This window comes from Mustela lutreola, chromosome 12, assembly GCF_030435805.1.
Source record: "Mustela lutreola isolate mMusLut2 chromosome 12, mMusLut2.pri, whole genome shotgun sequence".
Classification (NCBI taxonomy): Eukaryota; Metazoa; Chordata; class Mammalia; order Carnivora; family Mustelidae; genus Mustela; species Mustela lutreola.
The window spans coordinates 54095794-54118894 of record NC_081301.1 but is presented as its reverse complement, the minus strand read 5'-3'; the positions used below and the strand labels follow the sequence as shown (position 1 = coordinate 54118894).

The 23101-nt window shown below is 38.2% G+C and overlaps 1 protein-coding gene across 13 annotated transcripts in view; it reads right to left on the bottom strand.

The window, feature by feature from the left end:
• Positions 1-1344: 1344 nt before the first annotated feature.
• The window catches only part of NFIB (nuclear factor I B), a 436690-nt gene continuing 414933 nt past the window's right edge, over positions 1345-23101 (bottom strand). For 8 of the 13 annotated variants that reach the window (XM_059142332.1, XM_059142331.1, XM_059142333.1 and 5 more), the window contains 2 exons: positions 22125-22213; positions 1345-8087 (listed from right to left, as the gene is read on the bottom strand). In XM_059142332.1, coding sequence (XP_058998315.1) covers positions 7958-8087; positions 22125-22213 — 219 coding nt within the window. In that variant the 3' untranslated portion in view covers positions 1345-7957. The remainder of the gene's footprint in view (positions 8088-22124; positions 22214-23101) is intronic. The other 5 variants (XM_059142337.1, XM_059142338.1, XM_059142343.1 and 2 more) reach the window with 3 other exon arrangements.

Here is a 23101-nt window from a genome sequence, read left to right as displayed (position 1 = left end):
ATGGTAATAATCAGTAAGATGTGCCAGCCTCTGTAAGAGCTTTACATAAACAATCTTACCCCCTCAACAGCCTAATGAGACAGGTACTCTCATTGGTGTCTCATTTTACAGACGAGGGAACCGAGGCCAAGAAAGTTTATATACTTTGTTACACAGCTAGTCCAGCCATTCCCTGCAGTTGAAATCCTGCCTTTTCACTCCAGAGCCTGGACTTTAAATTACCACAGTGTTGTCTCCCAACTGCCTGTCTGTCCTCTGTCCCTAAATCCTGATCAATGCCACCAAAGCCCAACATTTTAAAAAGGCAAAAAGTGCCTCTATAGCTAAAAATTTTGTTTCAATTCTAATCTCCGCAAACTATTTCCCAAGAGATGTCTTAATCTTCTAAGACACCCAATTACCGTCTCCCGTGGAACCTTCCAGAACACTCTTTTCTTTCAGTAGATAGTAGTCAACTGCTTTCCACACACCCCTGCATGCTGCTGTGGGGACCCGCTCAGGGGCCTGAGCCGCCAATCAGACTGTCGGCTCTGTCTCAGCAAGTCTTTGCTTGGAATGGTCAAATTCCAGGCATTTTTATCTCCCTCTTTTCAATGAAGCTTGCATTATTTTTGCTTCATTTGTGCACATCACTCAGATAGATCACAAAACCATACCAGCTCATTCCTTTTCAATGAGCTAGTCTTGAACTACAGCTGACTCCATTCCAAAACGCTGACTTCAAGGGGTCTGGGATTCAAGACCCCGTCCTCCCAAATGTGTGTCCCACTTCCTTGTGAATAAGGAACCCCCGCCCTGACTGCCCCAGGCAGCAGCACTGCTTCGTGGAAACCTCAGGTGCTATTCTTTCTCAGGCACTGGAGGGAGACACTGCTCCTCGGGGTCTCCTGTAAGCACTAAACCCACAGTGCAGGGTGGCCCCAGGGCTTACCTCTCCTATCCAGTGTGTGTGCGCTGGAGGCCCTGTGGTTTCCTCTTGGAGGGACCACAGTCTGGTCATCCAGGCACAGTTCCCTTTGCCCTGTTGCTGGAAGGCCTTTCCTGGCGGTGAGTGGGGCCCAACATTCTAGAACCGCACTTGCATTTTTGGAAACTGGGGAAGGCTATACCAGTTGGAGGCGCACAGAGGGTTCACACGTCTATACCTGTGCCGGGCGTCAAGTCACAGGTATTGAACTGAAAGAGTCACTATCCCAGAGGCTACGGAATAAAACCAGTGCTACAAGACTCCCAGATCGGAGGACCGGAGTCATCCTTCAAGATCCTACCGACCCCCAGCACTGACATAGGGAGAGGGTGGCAGGAAGGGGTCGAGGAGGAGGAAAATAAAACATGAGGCCAGAGTCTGTAGCATAGCTCATTTTATTGTTTAAACAGGTTTTGCATAGGAAATATATCCGCTTCCAGTAATTAACTGCAGTATGAGCAGCTGCTAGCAGTATAGGCTGGATATAACAGTAACAATCACATTAAGTCAAGCTTGATTTACACCAGTTTAAAACTTGTGGCAACTGAGTTCATTTGCAACCCACAAAAAGTACCCAAAGAACATTATCCTCCAACCGGGCATCATAAAAACCTTCGCTAACATTCTGGCCCAGTCTGGGGCTGATCCCAGAGGTCCGAACGCCAGAAATTAAGTAACTGTCATATAATACATCCTACCGCTAAAGGTTTGCAACACAGAGATTGTGCATGTGCCTCCTTTTTAAAAAAAATTTAATTAAAATACAAGGTTCTGTATTTATGGCCCATGAGGACAGAATGCCAAAAGTTTTAAAATGGATCAACCCTGGTGTGTAGCTAGCAAGCAGTAACTGACTACTCGTCACCTACAGTTGTACTAAATGTATCTAAAGAAACACACAGTCCTACAAAAGTTGTTCTCAGAGAAATATCATTGAAGTGGGGGTACCTCTTCCCAGGATGCTAAAAGTTCTATATGATATAAGCACAAATTAACAGCTTGATGAAGACATAATCTAATGCAGCTTTGAGAAGCCTATGCCTGGGATGTAGTTACCCCTCACATTCTACAATGTTGTAGAGATTTTTTTTTTTTTTCCCAAGAAAATGTCATTTGAAACATATTTACAACTGAACTCAACAGAGACTGTGAAATTGAACAGGCACTGCTCATTTGTTTGAGTTTTTTGGTAAACATTTTGCTGGTTTTTTTTTTGTTTTGTTTTGTTTCTTTCTCGTTTTGCATCAACTTTTATCAGTCCATGCAACTTCAATGCCCTCGATGAAGAATGCATAATAAGCCATACTTCTTTAAAAAAAAAAAAAAAAGACTTCCTTCTGCATAAAGAGATATATTTGCCACATCAGTCCCTGTAGCACAGTTTTCAAAACCATTCTGTCAAAAATTACAGTAATACAAGACCGCTTTAGTGTCACTAGCTTACTCTGCCCTTGGCATGTGGAGGCCACCTGGTGTCACCGGTAACTGTCATCATTTGAGAGGAGCTCCTCAGAGGCTGGGTCTAGCATCCAGGTAGGCTAGTAGCACTGAAGCACTTTTCACAATCTCAACATACATTTGAATTGCAACACACAGATATTTCTAAAGAGTATTAACTAGTGAACCCTTTTATTATTTAAAAAAAAAAAAACTACTTACAACCATTGAAGAAAAAATTGCAACAAAAAAAAAAAATGTAAAAATTGACCGTCTCCAACTTGTCCCCTTTACTATTAACAATGTAACCAACAGATCTGTGGCACGGACACAGTACAAAGAGTTGTCATGGCAATGAGTTTGGCTGATGCAAAGGTCATTGTGCAGGGTCAAAGGGCAAAAATCAGTGGTCCATGCTCTCCCCCAACTGCAGTGCTCCACCCCACCCACACAATTTTTAAGGAATTCGAAAAAACAGGGGAACTACCAGAAAGTGCAAAATATGAAGGCAGCTTTCAGCTCCTTCAGCATGGAGTAAAACATTCAATTTCGAGTTCGAGCTTTTACTATTGAACTTGAATAGCCTGCACATTAAAAAAAAAAAAAAAAAAGTTTTCTATCGAAACCCAATTTTTTTTAAGTCCAGGAAGCATGCAGCTGGTTAATGTTAACCAAAGACCTTGACAGGAACATGTAAACTATATTGAATGTCATGCTCAGGGCCTATCTGCCAGCAATATTGTAGAGTTGTTTCATTAAAAATGAATACTGTACACTGAATATGGGATAACTTTCTGCAGCCTTCATTGTTTCACATGGTGCCTAGATTTTGAATCTAGGGACAGCACATGTCCTGATGTCCCACCGCTGAAGATGTCCCTGTGCAATCTCCTTTGTTGAGTCCTTATGAAGCTACCAGTCCCAAATCCAATACTCTGCTCCCTGAGGACACATTATGTGAGACATAGCACTGATTTCGTTTTCTGCCTATCCCGAATGCTCTGTGAAACTTAACCTTAAATACCATCACGTAACAATCACAAAAACTTTTGCTAAAGGCCGTATATACTAAAAAAAGACAGTGGTGCTTCTGACATTCTGAAATGCTCTGAAAACCAACTTTCCCAATACTAAATACAACAAAATAACCTTCATAAAATATAACTTTTCTCCATTTACACTTTTTTAAAGGATTAGTATCCCATGCTTTTCAAGCACAGGCATCTGTGAAATAACTCCTAACATGGACAGATTTTTTTTTTTTTTAATACATAACTTAAGAGGCCGGAGAGTTTTAACTCAAGTCCAGTCTCCAAACAAGGAATATTCTTGTTTACTTTAAAAATGGAAACAACATACAGTTCCATTATAATTGTTAAAAAGTTAGCTTTACAAACATGGGAATTTTAATTTAAAAAAAAATTCTTAACAAAACTATACAGTGTACAAATTACTGTCTACAAGGTAGGCGGTTCGTTAAGAAGATCTCTTGCTCTTCTCGCTACTTTGCAGCTTCACAGATTCATTCACATATTTTTTTTTTAAATGGAGCTGCCCACCCGAACATTACCCCATAACTATATTGCTATCATTACGATTTTTGCCATGTCTTTATGTACAGTCTCCTTCACTGCCTTTTATTTATTTATTTTCTTATTTTCCCTTAGACAAGCCTCCAACGCTCATGTCACTCCAGAGGAAACTTCAGAGGCACTGTGAGTGGTGGGCCACGAAGCCACGAAGCCACACAAGGAAAACAGCTGAACAATGCTGTGGAACGCACAGGGGGCGAGGAGGGGCAGAAGACCACCCCGTCCTGATGCCCTTGGGTGACCTTCGCCATCCTGAAGCTCTGAGTTCTGGGGAAGGGAGGGGCGTGCAAGATCTGCAAGAGCGGGCCCTTAGTCAGAAGACAGACTTCCCGGGGAAGAGAGGAGGAGGCCAAAAATTGGATTTGAGATTTTCCATAGATAGTAGTATCTTTAATAGTTTTCTCACAAAAGGGAAGGAGGAAAAAAAATATGGATTAAAAAAAACAAAAACAAAAACAAAAACAAAACCCCAACACTTGAACTAGGCCTTTGTAGTCAAGAGGCAGGCATGAATACCCACAGTGTGTAACTGACTTAGCTAGAACTGCTCATTCTCTGGCAAAAAAAAAAAAAAGAAAAAAGAAAGAAAGAGAGAGAGAGAGAGTCTGCCTTTAAAAAATACTGCGTGTCCTGTGAGGTTCAATGTGTTCACCTACTAGGTCAAAGATACATGAAGAGCTTGGCTGAGATGAGCTGTTTTGTATCAGGGCAAGTATCACAGAAATGATCGGACTTACTTTTCAACCTGCGTGGCTGGGGTCCTGCTGTGCTATCCAGCATGTGGGCTATCAGACTGAATGGGCTAATCAAATACAATTCTAGACCCATAAGCATTGTCCTAAAGTATTCATTATTAAATCATATGCTGTGAGAACAATGGACAGTTTATTTTATTAGGCCGTGGCCCCGGGGGGGGGGGGGTGCCAGGGGGCTCCTCAAGACAGCCCTCTGTATGTGTCACTAATTCTGAAAGATTTTCCTTCTAGTAATGAATTCCCGCATTGGGACTGGGGGGCTGGGAGAGGGGTGTAAGAGCAAAATAAAACCAGCCTCCATTCACCCACTAGCTCTCAGGGGAAACTAAATCAAATATATATTTGAGGCACCATCCCTTAAAAAATCCCATCAGCATCTAATGGGCTTAATTCATCCACAGGAACATTAATTTCTGAATATTCTACATTTCCCTTCTGCTCTGGTTCTCCATTTGAAAGGTCAGGTAAAATGAAAGTGTTAACAAGATTTATTAATTTTTTTGTTCCTTAAAAACTGAACTTTGATTTTAATCTAAAAGTCCAAATACATTTACTATAGCAACCGTCTGTTCAATCCTCTGGATGTAGTAAAAAAAACAAAAAACAAAAAACAAAAACCCAAATGCACTGCCATCCATTTGAAGTAGTGAGTCACAGGTAAATCATCCACTACCAACAAAGAAACGAAGAAATGGCGAAAGAGAAGTGGTGGAGAAAGACTGTGGGAGCACGCCTCCAGCTGGGATGATGGGTTTATAGGAGAAAATAGACCCAAACCCCCAAAGTGTGAAACTTCCACTAAGTGGTTTCTTCCACCGATATTTCTGCCAAATATGAGACAGGCTCACTCTCCACTGTGGATCTGGAACTTTCCAGAAAAACTACCACCATCACCACCACCACCAAACCCCTCCCCCCACAAAAAAAAAGACCCCAAAAAAAAAAAAAAAAAAAAAAAAGAAGGTAAGACAGTTTTAAGCCAAGTCTGCCTCCCGGAGAATTTGTTGTGTTCACTTGTTCTTACTATTTCTGTTGTTACGAATACCAGAAATGAGTTCAGCCTGCACCCCAGGTGGGAAGTTTGAGAAGGGGGAACCTGTGTAAGTTGAAGTTTGTCACAGTAGACAGAACAGTCGCTTTGCAGCCCAGGCCCATCTCAGGGGGCACTGCTTCTTCACAGCTACACTGTAAAGTGTTAAAAATCCTCCCACCCCCCCCCCCCAGAATATATATATATGTATATTAAAAAAAAATCCCCTGTCCATCTCTCAGTACACAAAGGACCTCATCACACTGCAAAAATAGCAGTACCCACTTTGGTCAATTAAAACAAACAAACGAAAAAAAGCATACATTATTTTTTTTTAAATCTGTGTACTTACCTATAATAACCAATACAGCTAAAAGCACTACCTACATAGGCAAAACTTGGTATTGCATAATTCGTATAAATTTGAAACCCCTCCCCCCCAAATATTAATTGGAAGATGAAAAACATGAAAGGTTAATAGAAAAAACACCAAAATACTGAAAATATTGCTGGTCGATTACAATTTTTAAGCGGCAACTATACACAGCCATGATATGCTTTATAAATGTGAGATAAAGGTATAACTGTCTAAAAAATCCAAGATGTCACACATTTTTCTTCGTCTGGAGTACAAAATATTTTGTCATAAAAATGGTAAAGATTTAAAATGATAATAAATGCAGCAAAACAAGTGTAGTGATGTCACTTTTTGTGTTTTTTTTGTTGTTTTTTGTTTTTTTTTTGTTTGTTTTTAGATTTCAAGGCAAGGCACGTAATGTGGACATTATATCTTCGTGCAAATTAGGATTACTGGAAAGAGTATTTTTAATTAAAATTTTAAGAGACATAGAGGCAAAATGTGTCTGCCCATGCACACTACAGATCTGTCAATACAAGAAATTTGTTGAACAAGGCTAATGTCTGAAAGCACCATGCAAGTTTTCAGCACCCTCATTACAACTGTTTTCTCAAGAGTGCGTTTTTACATCCTACACCCTGGCGTTCCCAGTTTGTAAACTGTAAGCTTTACCCTCGTGACATGGATTTGCCTGCCTCTTTGTCTCTGTAATGCAGATTTTATAGAACCTTTTGTACGTACACCCTATGGGTTCTTGATGCAACCAGTAATTTTAAATAAATAAATCCTACCTCCAAGGAGGCTGCAGCTAAACCAACATAAGTGCTGTGTTTTCGTTAATTTTTTTTTTCTCAAGCACATGATTTGTCTTGATTTAATGCCTTTTTAATGCCCTCAAAAACTGAGGGGAAAATAAATTCGTTCAAAATTATTTTAAATTCTTTTTAATCCCCTCAATTTAGAGTCCAAGGGCTGAAGGACTTATAATCATGATTCCCCTTTAGATATAAATTTATAAATTGCACTTGCCTCTGTTAAGTGTTTCTTTTGTGGGGAAAATATTATATTAATTTTTACTGTTGCATGCAGAGATAACACTTTACCTACATAGAGGCATTTCTTCCATAGAGCCTTTGTGTTCAAACTGTTTTTTTTTCTTTTTTCTTTTTTTCTTTTTTTTTCTTTTCTTTTCTTTTTTTTTCCTTTTTTTTTTTTTTTTAAAGGTTTCAAACTGGGTTACACACTGGAAAAGGCTGGGTTAAGGGCCAAAATTGAATAAATCTGTACTGATAACTAAAGGCTACAGAGATTTTATATATATTTTTTTTTAACTTTTAGAAATCAGAGTGCTTAGAAAATGGCTGGCTCATGGCTCCGTCACCCAGCACCTCTGATGCCGCCTCTTAGCCTTCGTTGGTGAGATAACCAGGAATAGTGATTCCATGCGTAAACAACAAGAATACTAAACCAATAAAACTAGCTTATCATGCAAATATTAAGGCATCTAGAAAGTCAGTTAAAATATATTGTCATAGAGACAGAACATCTATTTCCCAGCGGACTTCATGTAACAAAGGCTACGTTGCAGGGGCTGCGATCTACCATCAGCGAAATATCATCGACCCTTTTTTATGTCATTACAGTTTCAACCTTAAGGGAATTAGTGATTGTAAGTGCTGCAATTGCTGGTCTATATATCTTCTTTCTTCAGTTGCTTTCCTTTCTCCCTTTTTGTTTGTTTTGTTTTGTCCAGTCTTCCACTTTTCCTTTTTTTTTTTTTTATTAATTTCTTAAACTACTGTTGTATTTCATTTTCCCTCAGTTGCTCGTTTCTGCTTGAAGGAAAGGTTCTCCGATTATGTTCAAACCGTAATTTTGGACATTTGCCGGTAGGATGGGTGTCCTATTTGATACTTGGAAAGGAACCAAGCTAGCCCAGGTACCAGGACTGTTGACAGGAGAGGAGCAGGAGGGAGGGAAGAGAAAAAGAAGAAACACAATGTTAACATCTACAACGATATTAGAAATATAAATCCCATAGGCATCAAATTACTACTATAACTTTTTTCCATATTACAGTTTCATATGAGTTTAGCGTGCTACATTGTAAATATTATAGATACATACTCCACATGGTCTATTTCTTTCGTGGAAGGGGAAGGCTAATGATGAGGCTGGAGAAATTCAAGTCAGGCTTATACACAACTGTTGAACTCTGATTGAGTGTGTTCCTAAAATATCTGATCTACTTCGATGAAGAAGAAAAAAAAGAAAGAAAGAAAGAAAGAAAGAAAGAAAGAAAGAAAGAAAAAAAGAAAGCAGCAAATACACAATGGTTTGCCCATTATTCTCTGATCTTGCTTTACTTTCAGTTCATAAGCAATTCGGCGATGAGATGGGTTTCAGTGTTTCACGTGCTTATCCACTGAATACAACTGTAAGTTGTCATGAAAGATTTTCCTTTTTCCTCACAATAAGAAAAAAAAAATAACATTTTTAAAGAAGGCCAGTACATAATATGTCATTTGAAATGCTGGCACCAGAGGCCTCGGGTACTCCCTGTCCCTGCCATAAGTTAGGAACTTTACCACATCTGAGCTGTTCTGTGTCTGGAGAGCTGGGGGAGGGGAAGAGGGTTTGCTGGGAGGGGTCCTGGAGGGAGCAAGAAGGCCAAGTTCTTGTCCCCCTTCAACCAACTCCCCTTTCACTTATGTTGGATCTGGAGCTATTTAAAGAAACTTGAGGAACAGTTCTCTCATTGCTACTGGCATAATCTCTCATTAAACAAGTTATCATCTGGAGGAAAATAATCTGAGATCTGCAGATCCCAAAACAACCCTACATACCATACATTTGGGGGGGGGGATACCTAACCAGATCATTATTTGTTTCAGCACCCCACTCAGAATGAATGTCAGCTAATAAATAGATGCATAAATCATCACGAACCAAGAAAACATCAAACAGATAATCTCACAGCCTATTTTATCACAACCTGACTTGGAGACATCATTTCAATGTTTTAAATTTAACATAATATGTTTTACTTTTGAAACCATGAGGTGAGATGGACACTATTATTGTAGATATCAAACTAGATAATCTCATTTTTTCATATGTGAAGACCAAAGGTACAAAAAACCTTTATGGGATATTAATTTGAAGAAAAATTTTGTAAAAAAAAAAAAAAAAGAAAAGAAAGAAAATAAAAGGAAAGGAAAAAAAAGAAGAAGAATAAAAAATAAAGCCTGGATTAAAAGAAGAACCAGGCGTGTGTGTGTGTTGTGTGTGTGTGTGTGTGTGTGTGTGTATTCTTTTACTCTGGTGATACCTCTACACAAATTGTGTCTTATTAGTGCATGTCTAAGTGCTTATTTCTGAGTTGATAATTCAACAGAAAAATTTCACGCTGGAGGGATTTTATGATTAGACTATGAGCTCTACGATAGCAAAGTCCATCTCTCTTTTTGCTCTCCATTTAATGTAATACTAGCACAGGGTGGATTCCACTAAATTTTTGGATATACAAACAAATCACTTAAGGGGTCTCAATCCCATCCAAATCTGTATTTTTTAAAAGTGGGGATCGTCATCATCACGTATTTCCACAAATACGATGTGATTTGTCCCCCTCTAAAAAGAAAAGAGGCATCCTGAGCTTAAAATTAGAGAAGTTTGGTATTAACAAAAACTTAAGATTGAGGAATAATCAAATAAGAGTTTGAACAAGAAATAATTCAAACTAAAAAGAGATTTCCTCGTTATCTGTTTGAAAGTCATAATTCTCAAGAATTAGAATAGTTGCTACTGAAACCTTTTCCAAGAGACTTAATTATTTTCACATATTTCTCTCTTCCCACACACATCTTCCCTTCGCATGACTGACTGGGAGAGAACGTTACATGATCCATCATGAAAGCTATTTTCCCCCAACTGTCCTTTCACTGTATTTTGTTACCATGAGAGTGTTTTTTACTTCCTAGCATAGTCACCTGTAGCTGTGCTTATCTTACTGACTGAAAGGGAAGCCCCACAAAGAAAATGACTGTCTTGTCAATCCCTGTAGAGTCTGGCTATAGCCAATGCTAACTACTTCTTAGCAAATAAAACAAATTAGAAAAACAGATACCCATTATTTTTAACCTGAAATGGAAAGCATGTAGGAAAAATAAAAAGACTAGCTCAAGTTGATGATCCTTGATAGTAAAAGACAGTGTCAACTACAAGCAAATCACTTTGCAAAAGCAAGTCCCAAATCCAATGGACTCTGGAAAGTCATGTATAGGTTGCACACTTTGGGAAAATAAAGTATATTTTAATGATTGAAAATAGATGTGACTCCTTAAATGGAGAAGTCTCTCTAACTGATGGCAAAAAAGACAGGAATTTGGGGTTTATTTTGCAACAGCTTTCTTATGTGGTTCTAAAAAGAGACATGTATTATTCTTTGGAAAATGCTCAGTAAAAACAAATTGATGCTAGTGACTACAGGACTCTTGGTGCAGAATATCTAACAAATTCAATTTAGATGTTTACTTAAACTTTTCAAACCTCCCACCCTACATCAGGACCATGTCAAAATTGCAGAGTGCAATATATTTGTCAATACTATTTATGAACCTTTGGGGGAAATAAATCTCAAACATTAACACTATGCAGACCTCATATATGAGTTTTACAAGTCTCTCATTGCCAATTTATAGGTCAGGTTCAGAACTGTAAGACACAGACATTTCTTAGAGCTTTTTGGTAGTCTCATTGAAAAATAGCTGGTAAAACAAATTCAAAGATTATGATAACAATGTAAAAAAGAGTTTAATCAAACAAAATAACCTAGGTCATTTCATCTCAAAAAGAGAATTGCCTCAAATTGCATAGTTTTTTTAGGTAACATGCTTTTTACATATCTAACTCCCTCTCTATATATCAATGCTTCTGATCACCAGTATGGGTAAAATAAACACACATATTCATATTTATCTCCACATACAAAACTACTTATATGTAATGTGTTTAATAGTCTTAGTTCATAATGAAATAAGAATCATCCTTCGTCCAATCCAATAATCTGTGCCTCTATGTAAAAGGGATGTGCAAACATAACTGAAAGATCTCAAAATATTCAAGGTCAGGTTAAGCTATTTCAGCAACAAATCTTAAAGCATGCACAGACTTTGCTTTCATTCCATTCTCCATTGCCAAATCACCTTTTCTTTTCAGCAAACAGAAGACAGCATGACTAAAAGTTGAAACCACGTCTTTAGAAAATATACATAGGCCATACCATTAAAAAAGGAAAAGAATATAAAGTTATTTTAAAAACCAGGCACAATAAAAGCAAAAAAGAGATTTTGACTATATCTTAACACAAACCAGAATTCACCCTAATGACTTCTACTCTGGGCATATAATGAGACATTTCCTTATATACAGAACAGATACAAGTTAAATCAAAATCTTAAAAAATAAAATGTCTGATACCATGGTTAATATTTTTACATATTCTCACCAAATGTACGATGCGGCTGTCCCAAAAAGGGAAGAAGCAAAGAAATTATTTTGACCTTAGGATGCATTAATGGGAAGTGATGGCCCATTTTATCCTCACCAGACTATTTCTGAAGTATTCTGTTGCTTCTAGGCATCACTCAAGAGAAACAAATGCTATGACATGTCTTTGATGAGGAAACCCACCAAATCATATCTTTTGAGGAACAGCTGAAGGGAGACAGGGAAGACACAACCATTGAATTGGAAAGAAATATAGACTAGTTCTGCATAGTTCAGATGGAAAGAATTAGCATAAAGGGAGAAACTTCCAGAAGAAAACCATGCTGAGTCCCTACCATGAGCAAGATACTATTCTGGGTGTTTCACATCTGCTATCTGACTTGATTTTCTCAATGAACTCTTGAAATTGTCCCCATTTCACAGATGAGAAAACTGAGAGGTTTAAACTTGCCCCAAGTGACCTGCCTAGACCTCAGATATGAACCAATTCTGATTCCCATGGCCATTTCACTATATTATACTGCTTCCCTGGGAAGTCAGACATCGACCCTAGATTAGAAAGAACTTTTGAACAAAGTTCCTGAAGGCAATATATTTTTCAGGAGACATTTCCCATGCCCCACATAGCTGGATTGTAACCTAAATAATGGTGCAGGAGACTTGCTCCCAGAATATGTAGTTGGTCTGGGTGACCAAGCAACTCGGAAAGTCCATATATATCCTCTGAAAACAAATCTAGTTGAAGTTGTATTAGAATAACCTTAGGGTGAGGTTTACAGGGTAAAAAGGTACTCCCTTCTTCCTTTTAAAAATGGCACACTATTTTTACTATAGTTCATATCCTTGGATAAACTAGATAAAGTAGTTGGTCATCGCACTTACAAGTAGTGAACAGACTCTGTATCAATCAGTGAAAGATGGAAAATTGCTCTGGGCAAGTCTACATTTGATGGTTGTACTTTCTCTCTGGAAGACTATGTCTTCTAGGTCAGAAGGAATGAGCCCTCAGTTTTTTACCTCAGTAACCACCCAAGAACCTCGGAATGCCAAATAAATACAAGTGGAACAATAAGTTGAGAAAGGAACCAAATAAACTCAAACACAACACTTCAACTATTTCTTGAAAAAAGAGCTATTTGAGGAATGGCAAAATTCATTTACTATTATTGGTCGGCATTTACCTGATAATGGGTTGGGTCACTCATTTGTCAAGCATTCAATAAACTGTGAAAGTATCCAGCACATTAACACTTTCTAGAGGAGTAATAATATTGCTCATTCAGATTTCACATACTGATTTAATCATAAGCCTACCATATTTACCTCAAAGATAGTAAGTACTCTTTCAAGAAGCTTAACAAAAATAGTATAGGAATGAAGCACAAAGAATTTTAGGTATTCAGGAATACCTCAATTCTACTAGGAGCTACATTACTTATAGACAGCAATAAAAATAAGCAATGGCCCAGAAAGCATGAAAAATAAATAAAATAAAGACCTTAACTAAAAAGAAGGATTCACCTTTCATTCCTTTGCACCTGTTTTAAATATCCCCAAGAAAAAAAGTTTTTTACTTCCTTATCTACATACTTCTATACAGCTTCATATTTTTGCTACAATAATTAACACACAGGTACTAGTACCTTTCCCAAAATTCACAATAAACAATCTCCCCTACTAATAGCTAAAATCTACCTGGAAAAGCCAATCAAGGGCAGGTTAATTAAGTATTAATTGGGTCATGCTGTCTTGGATCATGTGTGTATGAATTTGGACTGGCTGCTTACTTTGACATAATGCAAATGCTATAGTGTCTTGGGAAAATATGCTGGCTCAATTGAAGGAATACATGGGTGGTATTTAAGTACCTACACATTTAAGAATTATTACATGTTGGGAGCACCTGGTTGTCTTGGTGGGTAGTGTATGGGACTCTTGATCTTGGAGTCATTGAGTTCAAGCCCTACATGGAGCATAAAGCTTACTTAAAAAAAAAAAAAAGTTGTTAGAATTATTATATCTTATTATATGAGAAGAACATATTTAAGAATAAATGAATGTATTAGAACAAAAAATGGTAATAAATAAATATAACCATTTCTAGTACTAATATGGTGTGGATTGTTTGCCAGGTACTGTTTTATGAATTTTCCATCCTCCTAGTGAATCTATGAGAAAAGTGCCAATTTTATTCTGATTTTACAGAGGAGGGAACTGGAGCCAGGAAGTTATGTGTCTTGCCCAAGTCATGTTGTTATTAAGTTGCAGAAGCCAGGATGTGAACTCCAGCAGTGTGGTTCTAGGATCTACATTTTTACCCATTACACTTTACCTCTTCTCCCTCTTTTGTGAGCCACACTTTAATCACCGGACAAGAATTTGTATTATCCTTAAATTGTAGACGAGATTCTATGAAGGAAGGTCCACATCATTGGGACACACTGAGACTCCCAGAGAAGTAAAACTCTTGAGTCCAAATCTCAACACAAATAATGGTATCTCATTTATCCAATTCCAGATCCTTTTCAGCTGCATTCAATATCTGCCTTTGTCGATGTACGTAGGGATGTGGCTGTATGTTGATCATTTGCTTATGGAGCTCCATGCAGATGGGGCTACACTACAAGTGAAGTATACAAAGGGCTCTACACGGGTTTTGGATTTCTGCGATGTATTGCCCCCAATTTTAAGGATCATTTTTGCTATCTGACGATCCTATTTGCATGCAAGATGATTTCTAATGATTATTACTATTTGTAATAATCTGTACCAGAAAGCTCCCTGGCCAGCTCTTACCTGAACTGCAAAGTACTCTTGTGGGCTCTTTGGGAAATACCGAATATCATGAACTGCAGGTGGCTCGTGGAATTACTCGAACCAAGCAACAGTACTTCGTGGTAATGAAAAAGAAACGTATTTGTTTCCTAACTAAGTAGGTAAATGGCCTTCTTTATTGCTACTCCTTGGGGACCCACGATTTTGGAAATAACATATCAAAACGGTAGGACATCTAACCTCATTAATTTATATTCAATTGTTTCAGATGTGTTTTCGTTATTGGAGCATGCTGGCGTGGATGTTAACTTTACCATGCGTGCGTCTTAGCAGTTTCTAAGTAAAAATAATGGCTTCTGCCAGCAAAATATGTTATTTAGTGAAGAGCATGGGGCAAGCAGAGTCCTTATGTTTGGACCACTGCAGCTGAAGATAAAATGTGCTCACTGCAGTTCCTGTACGCTCTAAGTAAAAAGCTCTTAAAAATCCCAGAAGACGCTTCAACAAGGCAACCTGTATACTTAAAAGTAATAAGAACGTATTTCCTTAAAATGTTTACTTTAGACGTAAGTAAAATACAAATTCCCCTAAATAGGCCAGGTTAAGTAGATTTAAAAAAACATTGTTTGATATTTTTCATGTTTTAGAACTGAAAATGAAAGAGAATTACTGCCAAGATGGCTAATTGTAAATAAATTATAGGACACACAGGCATACATATGTAACGACTTATGTAGCTGTGGGAGGTTTCAGCCAATTAAAAAATACAGCATCATCAGGCTTGCAGTGGTTATCTGATCTCCTCCCAAAGACTGTGCCATAGCAGAGAACCCTACACATGGGTTTCCGTCCTTTCTCTAGTCTGTATTCCTCTCTGTCCCTGGGTTCCTTTCAGTGCTATTGTTACAAGTGCTACTGCTCCCCTTATTAGCATATGTGAGTCTTCAACAGCAGACGAAATTCTCTATAAAAATAGTGCTCTCAAATAGTGGCTTTCAGTAGAGAAACTCACCTAAGGCATACTAAATTAAAAAGAAATATAAGTTTTATACAAAGCAAAAAGTGACTTTTTCCCAAATGATTTTCATTTTAAAGCCCAAATCAGCATTCATTGTACAATTTCACCTCTAAATAACAGAACTTACTTGTATCAGAATTCCGAATCATAAAATCACAAGTGATGAGGAAACAGAACACATTTTTGAAGCATGCCTACTAATATATGTGCAGAAAGAATCACATGTGCAAAAGAAAAAAAAAAAAAAACCCTTCATGTAAAACGAGAATTAACAAAGGGGAGAATAATTGTAACTTTCGACAGTTGGCGAGTATTCAAAATTCGTGTTCTTCAATTTCTTGAACTCAAACAGGCTTTTATGCCTTTTCTTTTTTCTTCACGTTTGTGAGTGCATGTACTCATTCCTATGCTTTGTTATCTAAGTAAATACGGCTAGAAATTCACGACCTACCTACTCACAGCACTGCCCAACAGGAAAATCAAAAAGGTCAGTTAATAAAAGAGGCGTTGGCTGGTGAGGGCGCCTCCTGGACGTAATACATATGTAAATACGGCACTTTACGTGAAACATCTTCAGATAAAGTAGGTGTTTAAAGTAGGTGGGCTTCTTTCATTGCAAAGGGTTAATCGGCAAGGTTTACGTTTGGGAATTCTCTGAATCGCGCTCCTCCCTCTCTCGTAGTGCAGCCAAAAATCATCTGACAGGAAACATAAGATTAAGTTTGTCCTACCTAAGCGAACAAAGAGTGCTCTGAACAGGCCACCGGTTTACTGCAGAGCGGGAACTTTTCTAATCCTGCTGGAATCTGCAGTGCTGCTCAGAAAATATCACGGAAAACGTTGTTTTCTTTCCTCTAACATCTTGTCTCTGGATCATCTCATTTTGGTCACACTGCAGATCCTGCTGCTTCTCCCATAAAGGTTAACTTAAAGCTCCAAACATAATCATGTGGAAAATGGACATTATTGATTCCTATGGTCCATTGTTCCCCGATCCTAAGTCCCTGAAGTTCAAGTTCAATCTGGAATTACATCATGTCTGGTTTCTCCTGGTTACCAGACGGCTTGAGACGTGACCACAGCTACAGAAAAAACAAACAGCCTTCTTCACGCTTCGGCTCCCCTATCGATTCAAACGTAAACTTTTTTCTTTCTCTCAAGTATGCTTCAAGTATGGAGCATGGTTAATTTAGAGATTAAGTTCCAAATTAGATTATCTAATGGCATCTTAATGGATTGCTGACCCATTTCCTGTGGGATGGCAGCAGGCAAGTCTGGCTGGAATACAATTAATTTCTTAGGAAGTGTTCTGAAGAGTTTCCTAGATAAAAAGGAAATGTTGTGTTGTGCAAATCTTGCTTTACAAATGGAGAAAGTTAGGCAAAACTGCAGCAAATCCCAATGCATTTTCAACAGCCAGATCGCTGATACTGTGTGTTTGTGAACACCCTATCAAGACTGTTTTCAGGAATGGTACCCCTGCTTATTTCATAACAGGTGCAAGTAATTTTTCATGAGAAGGGAGCTCTTCTTTTAGAAAGAAGACTCCGATGCAAAGAACAACACGGGTCAATATTCCCACTGACCAAACAACGGACGTGCGTGTTTTTGGCTCTTGCGATTCTCCTCTTCAACCCAAGATGCTTCCATTCATCTACCTTATCAGCATTTCTATCATATAGTCCCAGAGTGGTGCTAGGGGCCCAGAGTGGTGTGTAAAAAGTTGAACGTTTTGAGCACACTTTAGAGCTGACAGCTGAAAAGGAAATTCAGCACTCTGAAAATAAAGCTCCCCCCAGGAACTCCAGGAACAACCCAGCTGTTGTGCTGTAGTTATGTGTCAAGATAACAAACTGAAAGCAGGAAATGCTAACCTAGTGAATTTGTAGGGATGGTCTAAGTGTAATGTTGAAATAAGACTTAACTCTTAAGACTACCTAGGGGCAGGGCGCATACTGTCCTCATCCTATACAGGCCCTCTGTGAAGACACACGCGTACATATATGCACACGTGCACATGTATGCCTGTGCATGCACACATGCGTGTATATACATCACATACGCACACACACACACGTGTTGACATACAAACATGGTTTGCGACCCAATACTGAAGGTCGTTTTTGTTTAAATCTTCATTCTTCTATCACTGAGGACATGCATCTTACAAAGAACAGTTTAGGGACAAAGCCACAGAGATGGTAAATGGTTGAGGCCAGTGTTAGAGAAACAGGGTTCTACGTGGGAAAGGAACTCCTTCCTTTCTGCCTTCCTCCTCCTGACCAACCAGATCCCAATAATCTTTACTGGCTGCTAAATTTCTCCTGGGAAATCAAGCGACTCTCTAGAATTGCAGTAATAAAGGACAATTTCTTACAAAAACACGTGTAAATTCACTACAGAACGAAGTGTTCAACTCAGAGAAAGGAACTGCTAACACGTGTAACGTAGAAAGTACCTGATAAAAGTCTCTTTGGTGCCATTCAATTACGGCATCAGCAGAGACCCAGAAATCCTTCCAATTATTTCAGTGAAATCTTCATTTATTCATTATTTCAGAGGCTGAGCAAATGGTTTGTGTAAACACATCCTTCAGTAACACGCGCATGTTTATTTTAGCCATCTGAAGGCTTCTTCTATGTTTATATAAGCCATCAGACACATACAGCCACTCACTTGTGGCTTTGCTTCTCTTGAAAGGGGTGAAGGCAGAGAAGAGGGAACGGAACCATAAAGCCAGTTTCTCTTTTGCATAAAGCACTCCCTCCAGTGTTTTAAAATAACTTATGTTTATATTATTCTTGGATTGTCCTTAGGCTTGCTTTTTCATTCAATTGTATTGCTCTTTCATACTTGATAGTGCAAGCCATGTTCAGGCTATAGTTTCGAAGAAAAGAAAGCCAGTTAGGGAGTTCACTGCTATGCTTGTTTGTACCCACATAACTCACATATGCCACAGTGTCATTTGTCCCCCTTGGAGGACAAAGCACAGACACAGCAGTGCCCTTATGAATGGCATCAGCAACTCATCACCTATTACCCTCCAAAGAGTGAAGCCCCTCCTGACTCAAAAAATGAGCCCTTCCCCAAAGCACTGCATTCTGGGATAACTGCAGGAACCCTAGGGTTAGACAGAAAAATTCACATTTTCAAGGTGCAAGCAAACACACACACACATACACACACAAACACAGCTCAGAAAATTCTAAGGTGAAAACAACAAAACACCTTCAGGGTTGCAACCTAGCAAGTCTGTGAAAACTTTCTGATGGAGTCCGCCAGCCTGGGATCCTAAGGGATTGTTTCTCGGCCGGAGTGGGGGTGGGGCAGGGCGGGAGGAGGATGGAGGATGGAGGATGGAGGAAATCTTCCGGCCTTGATGACAGTGGCCCGACTTCTGGGCTCTGCCATTTTCAGTCCTGCACAAGGTGCAGCCTGTGACTTGGAAACACATCTACAGAAGAATTGGCTTAAAGCAGAAAGGGAGGCCACCATGGACAAGAGATTGTGCTAAGAGAAGTAATGGCAACAAACAACAATCAAAACAAAAATAAAACAAAGCAAAGCCAAAACACACAGCAAAACCCAAACACCTTCTTTGCTTTGCCCTTTTCCACTAGGAAGTCTCCAGGGATTGCCTTTTGTTGAGAACAAAAAGCAACTGCCACCACAAAAATAGCCTGATACTTTCTTTATTCCATTGTGACAAAGGCAGATTATTTAATTCTCTGGTTGAACGGCTCTACATTTCTCAGATATTTTTGATTTAATCAGATAATTTTAAAGTTGTAGCAGTTCCCTGATGATTTTAGAAATCTGTTTTCTGCCTTAAAAGTAGTAGTAGTATTGGGGCATCTGGGTGGCTCAGTGGGTTAAGCCTCTGCCTTCAGCTCAGGTCATGCATGATATCAGAGTCTCCTGGGATCGAGCCCCACATCGGGCTCTCTGCTCAGCAGGGAGCCTGCTACCCCCGCCCCTCTGTCTGCCTCTCTGCCTACTTGTGATCTCTCTCTCTCTCTCTCTGTCAAATAAATAAATAAAATCTTTAAAAAAATTGGAGTATTGCAGAAGTTAATGATTTCCTTTTTCAATATCTTTTCTAGAAAAACACACACACACACACACGAAGTTTCATAAAAAAGCACAGAGCACAGACCATGAATACGTTATGAATATATGTTGTGCCACAGACAGGGGCTATCTGTATTATCAGATCTGGACTCAACTTTAGCCCATTAAAAAAACAAAACAAAACAAATCAAAAAACAATACAACAAAGCAAAGCAAATTGCAGTCTTGTTTGAGCATATTTATTGTAAACTGCAGGATATTTAGGTTTTCAGAACTGTGAGCACCTACATCAGTCACCCAACATTTGGGACAGCCTACCCCAGATTTAATAAATACCTGTTGAATGCGTAACTGTGATGGCCGCCATTATGGATGATGTGCCTTCCGAATCATGATAAAAAAGGAACAAACCAAAAGCTACGTTTTTAAAGCTTTCTGAAATATTAAATCCATCCTATGTATCATTATCAGCTAATCAAAAAAGTGAATCTTTGGGAGGGGAAGAAAGAAAATCTTAAAATGAGTTGTGAATTTCTTTCCAACTCTTTCTAACCTGAAGCTGATTACCACACCAATTTTTTCAACCAGAGGGGATTCTGTACCATGAACAATGCTCTCTCCTAAGAACTGGGATTAGTCATCATATCCATTCACCCCGATCGATGAGTTCTGTGGGGATTCACTGTCCACTCACCTTTCCCCTTCCGGGGATATCAACTTTTGATTCAAAAAATGACGAGGAACTGGGTGTAGTTTTATTTCAAATGACAATAACTTATATCTTTAGTTGGCTTTCATGCTCTTTATAGAGGTACTAACCCACTTTAAAGAAGTAAATATCAATCAATAATCCACAGATTAAGAAGTTCACACAGCTATAGCCACATTTAAAAACATAAGTAGAGGGGAGCCTGGGTAGGGCCCAGTGGGTTGGGCCCCTGCCTTCAGCTCAGGTCATGATCTCAGGGTCCTGGGATCGAGCCCCACATCGGGCTCTCTGCTCGGCAGGGAGCCTGCTTCTTCCTCTCTCTCTGCCTGTCTCTCTGCCTACCTATGATCTTTCTGTCAAATAAATATATAAAATCTTTAAAAAACGAAACAAAACAAAAACAAAAAAATGAGTAGACTTCATCTGACTTACAATTCTTATAAATACGGTAAGGCCTATACACAGACACAGTCCATTCTGCTGATTGACAGAGAGAACATAGACTATAAGGAAGTTATTTAATAAAATCAAATCCAATTAAGTTAACTTAAAAATAATTAAGACCACTGAACCACAGTTTCATTGGAGTTAATTCATATTCTTACTAAAACTATTTTTAAAAGATGCTTTCCTTGTGCTTATTTTCTTTTTTATGAGCATATATTGTATTTTTTTTTCCCAAATGGAGGAATTATATAAGCTTCTTGGAGAAAAAAAGTTAAAATACATAAAAATGTATACATCGTAAAGTGGATGTTATACCAATCTTTAAAAAGAGGAAAAGTCATATCATATTCATTTTAGGAAATGTATTAATAAAAACTCATGAAGTTTTTAAAATGGACTCTAAATAATTTTCGTGGTTTTCACCTGAGTAAAAGTGAACATTTTGTTAACTGAATTCTTTTAAACTCTACTCTTCAATAGTCTCTATCAAGTAAAATGGAGATGGTCAGCACGATTACAACTGATATTGGAGTATGTAATTTTAAGACAGGCATTATACTTATAACAGGGTTGGAAAATGATGTTGGCTCTACTTTTGGTGAACTCCTTATGGGATTACCTCACTCTTTTCTATAAATTTATATCTTTTATTACATATGATTATGCCATGAATTTTAATTATTTAATTTGCCCATTTGATACAATTCGTTCTTTATTAAAATAATACATAAGAAGTAGACTTAGCACTACTTACTTTCCAAAACCAATACATGAGACAATATCAAAACTAGTTTTGAAGATGAAGTTTCAGCATAATTTTCTCAGCCAACCAAATAAATTCAGTTCTCAATGATTCATATCAATGATCAGAGTTTAAAACTTTATTTCAATCAAATTCCTTCTTTAACTGCTGATTTCAACGATCTTCTGACCCCCCAATCAATGAGTGGATTGATAACAGTTAACTTGACTAACTGGAAAGTTTTGTCCTAGCTTTTCCCTTCTGACAGGGGAATAAATGAATAGTAAAATGGTTCAAAGTAAGCAGGATAGGAAAGAGCTGAAAAGAGAAGAATCTATAATGCAAAAAAACAATGCTTTATTAAACCTCAAACAGCTGAAAAATCTTCCCTGGAACTATGATTTCACTTTTCAGGTCCTGAGATCTAAGTGTCAAATCTCCTCCCCACCCCCTCCCCCGATTTATAAACTGTTGAAAACATTTGAAAACACTTAGAAATTCCAATGATCAATCAGCATAGGCTACAGTCCCAAATTAATCTGAAGATGCATTTACATAAGAAAGAAAGCAGGAGGAGAGGGAAAGAGGGATGGTAAAGCCAAAACAACGAAATCTTTAACATATATTTTCCGTCAAACTAGTTAAAAACAAACACTATAGCTCATGTAATTTTTAGGTGTAAGTGTAGGGTTGGAAATAATTAAAATGTTACCTTTGCCAAGTAATTCCCAATGTATCCTCACTGGTACTGGGGTATAAATGCCTGCCGTTTTGATTCATGGTCCAGTCACAAATCCTCAGCTGTCAATTGAAACCTAGCAGTCAGATATGGATCGAGCAGTACTACAGTTTTTAGTATTTAAATGAATACATGCAAACTAGTATTGTACATGGCATTAACCTTACTTTCCCAAGAGGCAACTTAAAGAAAAAAAAAAAAGAAAAGCAAAAGAAAAACCTTACTCTGCAAAGCAAAACTTCCCAGACTCTTTGTTTTTTTAGAAAAAGCTACTGCAATATGCTTCTCTATTAATTAAAGCATACGAGAGAAACGAGTGCTTAGAACATCACAATTAGCCATTATTAGAGTACAAATTGAGCTGAAACAAAAGCAAACGTTAATATTCAATAGAGAGATATATTTTAGGAAGAAAATAAAAAAAGCTTTTTTTTTAATGCAGCATACCAAATCATCTGCCCTGAGCAAAATAATCAATAACTTCAAGCATGCGGTTTGCAAAACACAGGAGACATGCAGTTCAGAGGAGTTAAAGCCCACCTCTAAGTTCTCCCTAGCTTCTGCTTAGAAGCATCAAGGCACTCTCTGTTTTAGATGTTCCCTAATTTTATTTTAGCCAAAGTGGCACTGTTTAGGAAGAGTTGATAAGAACTTCTACTTTCATTTTTAAACTCAGAGTAATGGCATTTAAAATACATTACCCCATCGGAATAGAGCGAGGAATGCTCTGAGTACAAGCTGAAACAAATTCTTCCCAGATCTTGGAATCATCAGCTCTGCCCTTCGGAAGAGGGTTCCAGTAACCCTACCCAGCTCTGTTTGGTTCACAGCTGCCCTACAGTGCTAGCAGATTTATTGAAAAAGATATATTGCTTATTTTTATGCTTAAGAAAGTAAACTTATCTGGCTCAGAGGGCTGGGGCAGGGGCGAAGGGGGAGCGCCCACAAGA